Source organism: Pieris napi, chromosome 11, assembly GCF_905475465.1.
Source record: "Pieris napi chromosome 11, ilPieNapi1.2, whole genome shotgun sequence".
NCBI lineage: Eukaryota > Metazoa > Arthropoda > Insecta > Lepidoptera > Pieridae > Pieris > Pieris napi.
Genome location: NC_062244.1, coordinates 4,771,130 through 4,787,201, shown reverse-complemented (window position 1 = coordinate 4,787,201; position 16,072 = coordinate 4,771,130). Strand labels below are relative to the sequence as shown.

Below are 16,072 nucleotides of genomic sequence, written 5' to 3'. Positions count from 1 at the left end.
TGTTGTTAAAAAATTTTTTTTTTTTCTAAATCATCATTTAGTAGTTTTTTTATTAATACAAGATATTTATTGATTTGCAAAAAAAAAATTCCCGCCATTTGTTGATAAATTTTTTTTAAACAAATTGATTAAATCAATATTTAAAAAAAAAAATTTAACACAACTTTATTACATTTTTAATTGTTTATAATCGTTTTATTTTGAATTTTCTATTGTTTAAATAATTAGTTAAGAATTTTTTTTTCTAAAAATCATAATTGACAGTCCTCTATAAAGTAACAGAAAAAAAAATTTTTTTAATCAACAATTCTATTGTTTATTAACTTACCAAGTTGTTATAAACAAATATTCAACTTTTTTTAATTTTTTTTCTACAACTTCTAAAATTAACAAAAACAACCATATATAACAAAGTATAGAAAAAAAATTTGTAAATTTTTTGATTATCATGAATATTACTTTTATTTAAAATTATTTTTTTTTTCTATACTTTGTTATATATGGTTGTTTTTGTTGATTATATAGAAATGTGACTATGATGATTTAGAAAAAAAAAAATTTTTTTTTTTTTTTCTAAATCAACATTACATGGATTTTTAAGTTTTTGTTTAAGTAAAAAAATTGTTATAAACAAAGTATAAATATTTTTTTAACTTTTATGGCACGATCTTGTTAAGTATGTATGTAAGAAAGGCTCTACGAAGCGAAATATTTTTACGACCATTATTTAAACATTTTTTTTCACTTACAATTAAGACGGTCGTTCGAGAAAATTTCGTTAGTTAACAATTATTTAACTTGTTGAAAAATTAACTTTAAGTAAAATTTTCAACGGGAATAAATTAATTATAGTGTTCAGAACACACCATAATTTTTTCAAATTTAAAAAAAAATATTCAATACCTTAAATAAATTAATTAATGTGCCGTACTCGCTTTTGACGCCACGCGCGAATCCTAAAAATGTCACGTGCAGACCTATTTTCAGCGTTAAATTAAAATTATAAATAATGGAGATAGAGTTCCGAGAGTCAGGAGTTTTTTATTGGAAATTTCCTCCTCTTTCAGAATATTTATTTGAAATTTCGTAAATATTAATAGTTTATTAAATATTGGCAAAAAACTAAATGCCATTTTTTTTTTCATCTTTAATTGTCTATAACTTTTGCAATTTTTTATGTGCTAATACACGCTTTTAGCACATTTTTCTAGACGTCATTCCGGATCCAATGAGCTATCGCACATAATTTTAAGAGCAGTATCTCTATTTTGTTCCATTTTCAAGTTGTCGACTAGACTAATGGAGAAATACTCCACATCGTTTAAAAAATAAAAATAATCTGATTTCTGAATCTGTTTTATGATCATTTTTCAATCTAATAGGCAAGTAGGTGATCATCCTAATGTGGCTGACACACGCCTTCGACTTTTTGAGTCTAATGCAAGCCGGTTTTCTCACGATGTTTTCCTACATCGTTCGAGCGAATGTTAAATTCGGACATAGAAAGAAAGTGCACAGCCGGGAATCGAACTTACGACCTCAGGAATGAGAGTCGCAAGCTAAAGCCAACACTGCTCCCCAATAATATACCTTATATAAAAAAAAATATTTGTACTAAATTAACATATTATTAAATGACTATATTATTATTATTAATAAAAATATTCAAACCGACCTTATTTCACTGACATATGAATTTATTGGAGCTTCCATAACGCCGGAACCAAATCCCAGCAATCCATTGGCTACGAATAGTGATGGTAGGTCCCATGCAAAATACATGAGCGTCCATGCTATTAAATGTGGTAAATTGACTAGAAAAGTTGCTTTTTTTCGCCCCACATAGTCCACTAAAGGCCCGGAAACCAAAGCTCCAAGAGGCTCTGCCAGGAACGAAATACTGCCTGAAAAAAATATAAAATTGGTATGTAATATGTATATAATTGGTAATGTAAAAATTATCTTTAAATAAAACAGCCATGGCCAAGTTTCAATTACGTGTTTACTCTGAAGTTATTATATTCACAGAGATCACCAAAATATTAAATGTTGTAAAAATGTCATAGTGCCAATAGACAAAGCGACCTTTGACCTTTTCCTAGAATTTCGTAAGTAAATTAAGTAAAGTTCTGAACTTTCGATGATTTTCATGATTCAGATGTTTTATCCATTGTAAGGCGAAAGGTAAAGCTGACTACAAGATCAGCGAGTGGATTTTTAGACTGCAAAAGTATTTTGATTTTATATAATAAAATCTATAGTAAAAATAGAAAAGATGTATTTTCCAGCACTTTAAATTGGCCATATAGAGTTATTAAACTTTGATTTTCCAGTAATATCATAATTATTTTAATATCTATTCTTCTTGATAAAAATTTTCAAACAATATGTAGCTTGCAGCTCGTTTACGAGTAGGTATTGGTTTATTCAGTTGGTATCAAGGTAACTTATTTTGCCAGAGCTGCAGACGTAAAAACTTACTGCGACGACATACTTCCGATTTATAAAAACTACTTACCGAACCATGAGGCCTGAGTTTCATCAAGTGATAGACCTTCCTTGGCATGCAACAGATCAGGAAGTGCAATTGTTGCGAAGCTAATAGCCATACCCAAGTTCAATAATAGGAGATTTGGGGACATGCATGCTATAATCTAAAAAATCACGTTATAGTAAAATTAATAAGAAGCAAATAACTATTGAGTATGTTTTAGTAAAAGATATTAAAAACTATACACTATTTAAACATCGAAGGCTATATGTGCCGCAATTCTTTGATGCAGTATTAGTTGTTATTTAAATTAAAAATAAGTCTACAACCTTAATTAAAATTTTAAATGTTGGTATAGGAATTTGAATATTGTTGAAACAAGAGCGCAAAATTCACAAATATATTTTATTTTAAAATATTGTGTAAAAATCAGTGGCGCTACAACCTCTTTAGGTCTTGGCCTCAGACTTCTGAATCTGTTTCATGATCATTTTTAAATCTAATAGGCAAGTAGGTGATCAGCCTCCAGTGTTAACACACGCCGTCGACTTTTTGGGTCTAAGACATGTCGGTTTCCTCACGATGTTTTCCTTCACCGTTCGAGCAAATGTTAAATGCGCACATAGGAAAAAAGTCCATTGGTGCACAGCCGGGGATCAACCTACGACCTCAGATATGAGGCCACTAGGCCAACACTGCTCAATAAAATATTTTACCTAAAATTGTTTTATTCCAGTTTCCCTGGAGGACTTACTCTAAAGACTAAAAATTCCTTTCGATCTATAAAGATAATGACCATTTTACAAGACAACCAGTAAAATTTATTCATTCTTTACTTCCTTCTTAGTTGATTATTCTTGCATTAAAGGTCTCGGACTTGATGCAGGATATGCGTCACTTTCAAGTTTCATTAATTGAGATATTTTATAAAATAAACCCACTTTATTTGCCACTTAAAATTAGTAGAAATCGATATATGAATAATATAATTATCAAATAGGTTGAGGTTAATTAGCGTGACTGTATAAAAACTAATTAATACGAATATGATTTTAAGACAATATTTGTACCTTTGCTAATACTAGCACAGTGTATGAGGGCGCCTTTCGACTGAATATAATTGATCCATTAAAAAGAGGTACCTACGATAGGTACGATCGTGATTCTGTGATTGGACTAAGTTAAGTTAACCAATTATAATTTGGAGCGGATACTTATTATATAAAAAAAAAATGTGCGTGTACTAGTGTACACACGTTAGAAGTGAAACTTCTTTATGACCTTATTTTTCGAAAAATTATCTATATGCAACTAACTTTACAGAAATTGGTTAAATAAAGTTAAATTAGATAAAGTTTAACAAAAGGCTTTTAATATCACAGACTTGAATACAAATAATACAATTACATATTTCATTTTACCTTATTACCACTAAGATTATTACAGAATTTCATAAATTGTAATATAATTTTTAGTATCATTGTTATAGTTATTATAAATTTTTGTTATTAATGGTTTAGAATCTCTTCGTCAACCGTGGTAGGGACGAGAAAAAGACGCGCGTAACGGTCAAATGTGACGCGTAACCGAAACATGTGACCCGTAACCGAAACATGTGACGCGTAACCAAAAAATGTTACACTAAATTTATTTCCAACCCCGATAAAGAAGTTTCATTTCAAAAACTTAAAAGTTAGTAGTTTCATTTTATTCTGTTTTGTAATTATCAACTGTTCATGACTAACAAAGTTGATATTATTCTTAATAAGTATCTACAGTTTATTAGAAATATGTATGTATATTGTAATTTGAAGGTAGAAATAAAAGTATAATAAATTTACTTTTGTGTAATACTGAGGTAACCAATATTAGTATTGTCGAAAGGTAGTTTATAGAGATTCATTTTATTACAATGTGTTACAAAGAACTAGGGAGAGTAATAACAATTTTTTATAGTCACGAACAATAATATTCGATATTTTATTGTACGTAACAACAAATTTGCTATACAAATTGAAATGTTTGTAGAAACAATTATTTGTTTCAAGATTCGTGACTTATGATATCTGTAGCTAGATTTTTGTTCCTTGTATTCTTCATTAAGCTGACACATTTACAACAAATTTTTAATCTTACTGACATTGTGTCGTAAATCTAAGTAAAAAAAATAATAATTCTTACTATTTACTAAAATAGAATTTATGTTCAGCTAAATTCTAATATCATGAACGAATATATTGATATACTTTACAACAATAATTCTACTACCGTAATTTTGTTGTTGTTAGTTAGTTTTAGTTTTTTACTGTTTGCTAGTGTTTAAGTTTTTCCTTGCTAGTTTGAAAATTTTATATTCTTGTATAATGTTAATGTAACTGTTGTAAATTGTAATGTAATTGTTGTGTATGTGTGTAAAATTTTTAAAGCTGTTGTTTTAGGTCTTATAAATAAATAGAATAAAAATAATCACAAGTTAATCTTGACTGGCGGCTGACTGAAACTTTTATTTGATGCAGGCAAGCTTCAGATTCAATTTTTTTAACGTTAAAACAAAATGTTATAATTATTTATTGGGATCTGGGGTTAGCATATATAACGCAAAAAGGCCTGGGAGACGGCCGGCGACGTGATTGCGCTTGTAATCCACTGTGACATTCCTACAGGATTAGGCAACATGGTAATTTGACTGCGCGCAGCTTCAATACCCGGCCCATACTTCAGAACAGGCCAATAAAAATCATAAACATGCATTAAATCTATTTAAAATATTATAGTAAATAGACAACCTAAAAGTATTGCTCACTTTTCTAAGTAATATACAATGTACATGTCGGTGTGTCTAAATCACATTGTTTATTACCGCGGAATTATTTATCCTAATTAGTACTTATACAATAACAAAACATGTCGCATAATTATTACCATAACAAAAACTGTTTATTATATTTATATTTGATATTTATTCTTTCTTAACTGTGTTGTATACCTCAATATTATTTATATTTAATTTTCGAATTTTATTTAAATAACAGTCTTTTTGAAGTGAAACTTCTTTATCGACGTATGGGAGAAATTTTGTAGAAAATTGTCACATTTTTCGGTTACGCGCCATGTTTTTTATTTATTATTGATGATTAATGATTGATGATTGATTATTATTGATAATTGATTTTTGATTATTGATTATTTTTGATTTTATTATTTATTATTTATTATCAATTAAATACATTGAATTCCTAACATATCTTCCTTTTTTCGTCCCTCTAAGTATCGGAAATCTAAATTTTTAGATTTGTATAAATATGAACAACACTTAAAGATTAGTTTGCCACAGAAGTTTCACTTCTGACATGTGTACTTTGTACACACACACATTTTTTTGTATATTGCAAAGGCAATGAAAGTATGTTGTCTTTACAACTGTTCTATTTATTAGTCGCTCATAAAACATTGATTCGATAACTTGTATTTTGCGTTTTGTAAGTGCGTATTAAGAATTTATCTCAATTGCCCTTAAGAAAATACTTAATTGTTCTTCTTGAAACAATACTAATTACATTAAAATAGGTATTACGTGTTATAGGATTAAGACGTATTATTAGTACATAACGTTTTGGCAGTAGTGTCGCAGTATATTTTGTATACGGCAACGGTGGTCTGCGTTACAGTTTCTTACAATTTAACTTCTACTGAAATACTTTTATACTTGGTGTAAGTAGACCGAATTAATAAATTCGATTATTTTATGTGATTATAAATTACTTCAAATCGTAATAATTTTACGTTGTAACGATGTATGTGTAGTTCTTCGTTGTAGGTATATTTTTCTGGACCATCAAAATAATAATTATAGCACAAAATAATTGCTCCATAAAACGACTATTTGGTTCAGTTATTAAGTGGATTCATTTAGTTAATGATAATTCTTTTATCTTTAAAAAAATATAACCTATAAAGGTATTATAGGTAAGTATTAATGCGAAATTAATTTGTTTTTAAATTATGCTTTGATTGATATTTAAAATATCAGGATCGTGGATGTGGAGCGTCAATGTTTCAATTGGTTTGTGACGTTTTACGTACAATTTTAATGGTTATAATGTTATAGTGTATATATGTCACTGGTCTTAGTATATAAGTTATTTTTTTTTTTTTTATAGAACGGGGGGCAAACGGGCAGGAGGCTCACCTGATGTTAAGTGATACCGCCGCCCATGGACACTCTCAATGCCAGAGGGCTCGCGAGTGCGTTGCCGGCCTTTTAAGAATAGGTACGCTCTTTTCTTGAAGGACCCTAAGTCGAATTGGTTCGGAAATACTTCAGTGGGCAGCTGGTTCCACATAGTGGTTGTGCGCGGCAAAAACTGCCTTGAAAAACGCTCAGTTGTGGAACGGCGGACGTCGAGGTGATACGGGTGGAATTTCGTATTCTGTCTCGACGTCCGATGATGAAATTCAGCTGCAGGTATTAATCCGAACAACTCCTCTGAACACTCTCCATGGTAAATGCGGTAGAAGAACACATTTATTTAAATATGTTCGACAGAAAAACTGTGTCCAGTTTGTGTTTCCACCACACCAACTTATTTTCTGTTTAGGATCATGTATATAATAAATAAATAAAAAAAACTGTGAAGGTTATTTAGATCAAATTATCCAAACCGGTATACCCACAATTTTTATACAGTTTTATTTAATTTTTATTTCTTATAATGTTATACAACATGCTATACAAAATGTTTCATAAAATGTGATTTAAATGATTTTCATTAGTGTTTCCATTTTAAAATCTCAACAGACAGTACGTAATAACTTAAGATCTTAAATATAACTACGTCAACGTTCGCCATTGTAACTTCCAAATCAAATCAAGGTATAATTTTTTTGAAAAAGGTCAAAAAAATATATAAAAGATAGAATAATCGTGACATTAAAACATAAGTATCACCTCACCTGTGATCCAACAGATCTGAGTCGGCTTACGCTCTGAGCTTCATGTATATGTTTTATCACCATTTTGAACGTTATGTTATAGTTATTTACGATAAATTTCTTATAAAAACATAATGCACTATATGATACTATTCTTATTGATACTATAACGGTTTATTCTTAAAAGAATAAATTGAAATGAGCGCGCACAACAACGCGCTGTCAATCACTCAAAGTCACCTGCATTACTCCACCGTTTGTGGTTAAATGATGCTATTCTATGAATTACCGCGATGTCTGTGCCTAATATCTTTGTTGATAAGCAAATAAGTATCTCGATGGGTTTATCTTTGTAAACTGTACTATTACTGAAAGATGTGAATTTATTACGTACATTATGAGTCATTGTTTGCTAAACTGGTATTAAAGAGGTATGAGGTGAGACTAAAATTGAATTTTTCTTCTTAGATAATTTATCAATTTGAATATTTTCAGATTTAAAAAAAAATGTTTATGAATATTAATAATATATATAATAATATAATATATATATATGTAAATTAACAATTATTTGCCTAGTTGACGCGTCACAACGTTTATTTTTGCCCAATTTGAACAAAATAAAATTCAGATTAAATTTTAAATTGTCGCAAAAATAATAGAAAAGCCAAGGAAATGTTATTCGTCAATTTCAAAAAAACAACGAGCTATGGGTGCTTTTTTAAAATGTTGTCTCGTCCAAGCGGCCAGTAACAGAAAACAAACTCCTACATCTCTTAGACTCATTTTGTAATTAAAAGTAAGTTTTATGCATGTAATGAGTTTTTTTATTTGAGTGGCAGTGATATTGCATTATTATTAATTATTGAATGTGTATATTTTTAACGAACGTTTGTACGTTGAAGTTATACTTTCTTTATTCATAAGAAGTGTTCTAATTATATGACCACCACTATATATAAAGATAAATAAATGTAATAGATTTAAGTATGTTCGACTAATTATCAATATCCCATTGAATATTCAAATGTGAGTCCTATTCATTCACAAGGAAGGATTCTACAGCCTATTATGACAAGCCTATTTACGAAAATACCAAATACTCAGACTGTTGGTATGTTTAGAGAAATGGTATGTCAGACAATCTAAATAATTGTCATGTCTCATTTTCTACATAGTATGTCCAACCAAATATTTACTGAGAGAACATTGCAATCATTCTGGAATTTATTTTGTTCTTGACAAAGAACGTTCTAGTACGATGAATCTGTTAAGAGAATTCCCGTCTGATAATTCTAATGGGTCACTTGTTGATGATTACTGAAACAAAAAATCTATTGCAGAGGTCATCCTCAAAAAATCTCTAGTATTCTATTACCATATTGTTTAGCTCACGAAGGCCTATTAAAAGTGAATAATAGTTTTTTGTTCTGTAATACGTACCTGGTGGTAGATAAATTGTAAATATATGCTTAGTAATTTGTCGTTGCCAAAGGTCACGACGCTTATCGTGGTTCTGGTGCCTGTCTAATGAGTTTTATCCCATAAAGAGCTAGTTCACCTTCACTACTACTTTTTAGGTAATCAAGGCTAAAATTTAGTTCCTTAAAGTACCTGTAACTACGAAAAAAGGTCCTCTATTTTTTCGTGTTTTATTTATTGTTGGCTAGAAATCATTTGGTTTTGAATTTCGAACGTTAACAAACTCCTATTAAGTAAGTAACGTAAGTTTTTTTACAGTTTGGGTACGATAACAATTAACCCTACAAGGCACCCAGTTCCATATGTGGAACACCGATTTTAATCTTTCCTATAGCTATAAAAAATTTAAAAATGACATCTCTTGCCGTCTTGATAGAAGCTATTGACATTTACCAATGTAGTAATAGGAATCTTTACCTAAATATGTCGTTCGTCTTTTTGTTCATAGTGCACTCGGTGTGAAATTTGACGATAGTGATACGTTAGTCGTTTCTCTTAATTCAAAAATAAACAATTAATAGATTTTGAAGAGTTTTGATTCGAAAAAAATTATGTGTGTTATACAAAGTGTATATTTTGCAGAGGTAAGTTGATTTTTTATATATCAATAATAATCATATTAGTAAATCATATTTTTATGTCGTTCCACATACGGTACGTTGAGCTTTAGTGTCCGTTTTTACTTATACGTACTTAGGATTTACTTTCTAGACTTTCTTTCTTTTCACTTTGATATTATTGCAGATAATGTCGCGAAGAGGTTAGCGTGATTAAGATATTGATAGATTCTTGAATATTCCTTCTGGGAGTGAAAATGAACTAGATTTTACAGACGCTGAAAGTGATGATGACGTAGAAAAAATTCAGTGCATCCAAAACTTTCATCCCAGCCACTTAGTGACGTGGAGACTTCCTTATCTCCGCAGAGCCATCAGTGTTCGTCTCCCGTCAACGATGTAAATACGGATATTGAAAATCATCAGCCAGAAATATCAGACCCTCAGCCTAGTACATCAGGAATGAATACAAGTACGATTACACGATCTCGGGCACCTAGACGATCATCGACCGTGAGCAACGCAATCGGTCTTAGGTCTAGAACCCCTGGCTCTGTGACTGACAGCCAAAGAAAAAAGAGAAGACTCATTTGGAAGAAAACGTCTTTTCAATCACCTCCTTTTACATTTACTGCTAATACAAATTTACAGTCACCGATAATAGACTTCGAAACTCCCCTTCAATATTTTTTATGGTTTTTTGATGATGAGTTACTTCAGCATATTGTAGAAGAAATCTACAATTTCTTCCTAGGGAAATATAAAATAAAAATTAGGACCAGAAAATGGTACTTGAGGCTATTTTATCATCTTCTTGATGTCACACTTATCAATTGCTGGTTACTCTACAGAAGAGTCGGAGAACAACATCATACGCCAACGCCAATAAAACAGGACTTCAAATTTAACGGAGGGAAAAGTTTATGCTTGTTTGGGCTATCCATAAACAAAAAGAGAGTTAGACCAAGTTTATCTGATGAAATTGAAAAAAAAAAGGCTGAAGCGAAACACCTCAATCCTACCGCCTCGTGATGTCAGACGTGAGGGGTTTGAGCATTTTCCTGTTTGGGGTAAAAAAAGACAACGATGCAAATTTCCTGGTTGCAAAGGAAAAACATTCCTATCTTGCGACAAATGTCGCGTAGAACTTTGTCTAAATAAATATAATAATTGCTTTAGATCGTTTTATCAATAACAAATTTCTTATATTACCTAGTTATATAATTTTGGTTAATATAAATTGCAATATGTAATAGTAAAAAAGGTAATAGTCAGTTTCTTAAAAATAATAACTCACCAATTAAAAAAAATAAAATAGGAAACGATTTACAAAACAATTCAATTGTAGTATTTTAATAACAGAAAGTATAGTTAAGGCTCAGTGTACCGTATGTGGAACTCAAATAAAAACTTGATTTTTCCGTAAAATATGGTTTTATTTTTATTTTTATAATTTTTCCCTATCTTCTGATCACTAATTACAACATATATATTTTTGTCGCACACTAAAAAAAAAATGAGCCTTGTAGGGTTAAAATAAAGATATAGCAAAGTGATTGTTATGAATTTTATTTTGAATTTTAATATAAGGACGACCCTACTCTGTGTATTACGTTAATAACTTATATTAGAACAATTTAATGACTATACGAGTATATAAAAATATGTATATACATAATAAAGTACCTTAACAAATAAATCGATATATATTGACTCAGATGGAAATAGCAGAAGTAGTTCAGTCCTGTTTCGATCATATATTTTATATTCGTTTTATTGTTTTCAATTTGTAGATTTTCTATACATTGTACTTTTTATCAATTTACCATGCTGTTCAAGACCGAATAATGTTACTATTATTTATATTAAGTAAGTAATAAGTATTATAATAATTACCAACTGAAATTGTGATATTCTCTGAAATGCTAGAGAGAGTACTATCTAAATTTCTCTGTATATGCATTCATATTTGATACCAAGAGTATATATGTATACCATAATAGTTTCTAATCTTTGAAAAAAATCAATGAAAAACTAAAATATCTTCCCTAAGCCTCATTAAGAGATCAAACAATGTTTGTAACCAGACGGGTTTTCGCCTTCTGTTTGTCTGTAGGGAAATTAAAATGTTCATTTTTATATTTCAGCCTTGTTGCTTCAGCTTTCGGAAGAACATTTGTCTTATGTACGTAATAAATTAAATAACATTACCTTTCTAGATTGAAACACTAAGTCGCAATTATGTGTTGTTAAATTTTGCTACAGATTTCATCTTTGTGTCTTAATCATATTTTGTTATACTTACTGATATTGTTACTGCAGAAAAAAATATGTTCTAATAAGAACCCCGTTCATATTCGTTGCGAAGGCCGTGTCGTTCATTTGCTACCATTACATTTTTAAAGAAGTTTTGATGATATAGTATAGACGTGGGATCTTATACATAAATGAAAGAACTATTACACATAATTAAAAAGGATATTTAGTTAAAAGAGAACCTTACACTAGGATTCCTTGTGTCGTGGGCAGCTAGCCTCTTCCATTTGACATATTATTGATTACTTACAATGACTTACAATTTTATAATTAAACTACTGTTGCACATTAAGACTACTCTCCATTTCAGCAAAGGACAGATGAAGATGTTGCGTAAGATTTTTAGTGAATATAAAAAGTTTTGAATCGTTAGTGAAATTTGGGCGTTGCGAAATGCGTTGGTTGAAGAAGAAGAAGGTTTGCGTGGTGTATGATGTGGTGTGTTCGGTGTTTGTTTAGTAAATAGTCGGCCATTAAGTATAGAATGGGCAATTCTATACTTAATGGCCGACTATTTACTGTTAGAAATTTTGTATAAAAGGGTTGTCAAAGGATTCATTATAAATGCCTAGCACAGCAATAAGCGTGACAAAAGATTATTTAATAATAAAGGTTACTAGAGCATATTTTATTCTGAGCTGACCTGTGACGTGATCTGGTAACGACTTAAATATGTAATACGTTTACGATACGGTTTACGGTCGGTTTACACACGCACATATTGCAAACATATATTGCAATATGCGCGTATGTGCGATTACTTTTATATTAACGGATATATATAAATATATATATCCGTTCATTATAAAAGTAATCGATTAGTTAGTTATTTAGTAAAGTAATTAGGTTCAACACTATTTAACTTAAGTAGCGTGTTCCGGTTAGTTTGGCAGTACTTTTCTTTATGTATCATTGAATGTGCGGAAATTTTATTATGCTGCATAAATTTAGCTAAGTAGTCCTGTTACGAGGATGGATTAAATGATCTTAAAATGAATTGACAGATTTTTAGGCAGCAAATCAGAGCAAATATCACTTTGTATAATTAATAAATAGCAATTTATACTAGAAACGGCCGTTTCAGAGCAACTCTAAGTTTCCTGGTACCATTTCATGAAATGTTTTAGGCGTTTTTTAGGCGATTTAATGTGCGATAAGGATAGAATACCGACTACATCTATCCAGATAAATTCTTAAATGTCGTTCACAATTATTCCCTGGGTGATGTTGGTGTATATTGATGATAAGCGAGCCGAATCGTGGCTAGTAAGTTTATATTCAGTACATACTTGTATGAAGCTTCAATTGTCGTTGCGCGCGCTTTAAAAAGAAGTACATAATGTGATAAAATGAGTAATAAATAGTACGTAGTAGTAGTGGTATGCTTAAATCGGAATTTATTATTTTATTTTGCATACCTTAAATTCCTTACAGCGAACATTTTATTTTTGTCATATTTGACTACAAAATTCCGTTATGTAAAATTCACTTTCTAAACACAGTTGGGATGAATAATAATTGCAACTAAATTTAAAATAACACAACGAATTGGCGCCAAAACCATAATTGCGCTAGAGCGGGCACCGTCACAGATTAAGTAATTGTTGATATATGCCATAGACACGACGCGTCTATACTATGTTCGAAATTAAGGATATATTCCGACTAATATTTATATTTATACCTATATGACGACGTATGAAAGAAAAAAAAAGATTTCCCCACGAAAACGCTTGATGACGTCATCTTAGGATTGACAAAGCTACTAAATACTAGGTTTAGTATTGGTTGACCAGAGTAACTCTTTTTTGGCAATCACGGTGCACTACTGACTGTTTGCAAAGGGATAGATAAGTTATTTTTACTTAAAAACGAGACGAGAATGACTGATAAAGACAAAGAAACTTCAGTAATTTGTATGAATCATTAACAAGACTATGTCAGAAAAAGTATTGTTACTATTTTCAGAGTAAATCTTTGCATTAACGTGACATATTCGTATACAATTTTGCATTTAATGTATTTAACGAGTTAGTTTGTTTAAATATGTGTTAAAAATAAAGGTACGCGTAGCTAAAATATATGATTTTTTACCTTTACTTTTAACCTGCCTAAAGTTAGAGACAAATTAAGTTTGTGTCTTAATTACAGTTAGAATTTTCGTTGAATTAGAAAAAGGTACGATCTCGAGAATGATAATGCATCTAGGCTTAGACTACTCAGATCTTTGTTATTGTACTAACATAAATTCCAATATTTTGTGAAGGTTGTCGCGTACAAATAATTCAATAGATCTATCATGGCTAGAGTAATAATATTTGTTGTAAGCAAGAAATTGCACGAGAAAAATCTTAATTTAAGATGAATTTCAGCCGATTAACTACTGCAACATGGCGAAGACTTGCATTCATGATAGCAGAGTGGTTTGCGCATCTTCCCCTGATGGATGTACTCGTCGAAGCTTTCTTGACCAATGCGACATGTATGAGTATAACTGCGATTATAATACACGTATGTTACCCTTTTCAATTAAAAACACGCACAAAGTATTTATTCCGATCTTATATTACGTATATATTGAATACATTAAAAGGTTCTAGCGCCACTGTTTTTTTTTAGTTAAAATTTTTTTTTTCTTTTAAATGTTTTTTGTACTAAAAGTTAAGGTCAATTTTCGATGATCGAGTCTATACCCTAAGGTTTTGGAGTAAAACTAGATATTGATATTTTAATGTTTTATTTCAGAGTACTTGATAAAAGCAACCAGCCAATGTACTACTGGGGTTCCGGATTTTTCATGCTAAGTTCAAATTTATAATTTCTTCTGAAATAAAAGAATTCAATCTCTTATCTGGTTTTGCTCCTCTATCTGTATCGAGTGTTAGTAGATTAGTCACAGATTCATTGGAGATAACGTCTATATATCACACTATTTTGTCGATCATATAAAACTTTGCAGGTTATCAAGAAACATATTTATTATTCTGTTCATTTTTGGATTTTTCCACTAAGTTTGTTACAACATCTGATAATGATAGTAAAGATACAAATGAAATAAATTTTATTGAATTAAGTACGCATATTGATAATGAAAACGAAGTTAATTCCACGCTTAATAAAGATTCGACTCTAGAAGTTAATATGACTACTGAAAATAATATCACTACAACAGTGAACAATTTGAAAAATAATACAAATGAGGTGAAACTTATCTGCTGTCACCGACCAAAGACTTGGGAAACAACATCTGATATAACCATTACTATTCCTATCTACGATTTCTTTTATCCAGAGACTACTGGAGAAGAAACGTTTATTTCCGCGACGACACAGAAAATCCATAATAATCATACTGTAACACCTTGTAACAAAAGTAATGTAACAATAAATTTGAATAAGTCTGATAATATAACAACATCAGTTATTATGAGTTCAGTAGAGATATTGCCACCAAATAAAACTACAGCTACACATTGTTTAATTAACTGCAACAGAAGGCCGATAACTTGGGAAACAACAAGTCACAAATTAGGAACCTTGATTAGGTCAAAAAGTGATAGTAGAAGAGAAAAAGTAACCAAACCGATTACCACCAGTATAACAGACATACTAACAATAAAAACTTCAAGACTTTCAACTTCTGAAGAAGAACCTATATATACACTAACATATCGCCCTAAGACGCTAACAGTTCCAATACACTCTTATATACTCCTTACAAGAAGAAAGACTACAAAGAGTTTACATAACTGTAAGAAAAAGTGTCAAAGGCCAAGTACTTGGAGGACAACTCGAAGACCCATTACAGATTTTAAGAGATTTAGAAACTATAATAGGTACCATCTTGGTACTAGGTTTTAATAATTTATTTGACTTTAATTTTTTAACTGTAGCCTATTTGCGTATTAGAAAAAACATATATTATGGATACTAAATGTACATTGTAAAACCATACCAAATATAAAGTATATGCTAAAAATCAACATACATTTCAGAATTCACAGAATCTGAATGTACTGAAAATAAAGAAGAACTAGACCAACAAGCGAATGAAACGGATAATAGACAGGACGAAAAAATCGAATATCTAGCTGGTTCATCTGAAGAAATAGTTAAATTAGATTTACACAAAGGAACAGAAAAGGATAGCAATAATGTTTTCAACATGTTTAAAAGTAACTGTGGTAGACCTCTTACTTGGGCTACGACTGAAAAGGGAGAAACACGAGACTTCTTTAGAATATTAACGCAAGAAAAATAGTATGAATAATTATGATTGTACTTCTACAAATAC

General features: G+C 30.3%; 2 protein-coding genes across 7 annotated transcripts in view; one reads left to right on the top strand and one right to left on the bottom strand.

Annotated features, from left to right (window-relative positions):
• LOC125053538 (facilitated trehalose transporter Tret1-like) overlaps window positions 1-7,676 on the bottom strand; it is a 13,432-nt gene extending 5,756 nt beyond the window's left edge. Inside the window, exons 1-3 of the mRNA XM_047654919.1 lie at window positions 7,445-7,676; window positions 2,519-2,654; window positions 1,676-1,904 (exon numbers count right to left, since the gene is read on the bottom strand). Coding sequence (XP_047510875.1) covers window positions 1,676-1,904; window positions 2,519-2,654; window positions 7,445-7,507 — 428 coding nt within the window. The 5' untranslated portion in view covers window positions 7,508-7,676. The remainder of the gene's footprint in view (window positions 1-1,675; window positions 1,905-2,518; window positions 2,655-7,444) is intronic.
• The window catches only part of LOC125053544, a 24,564-nt gene extending 8,492 nt beyond the window's left edge, over window positions 1-16,072 (top strand). The window contains exons 1-4 of one of the 6 annotated variants that reach the window (XM_047654925.1): window positions 11,177-11,331; window positions 11,610-11,647; window positions 14,151-14,289; window positions 15,774-16,072. In XM_047654925.1, the coding sequence (XP_047510881.1) occupies window positions 11,310-11,331; window positions 11,610-11,647; window positions 14,151-14,289; window positions 15,774-16,039 (465 nt within the window). In that variant the 5' untranslated portion in view covers window positions 11,177-11,309 and the 3' untranslated portion in view covers window positions 16,040-16,072. The other 5 variants (XM_047654928.1, XM_047654926.1, XM_047654927.1 and 2 more) reach the window with 5 other exon arrangements.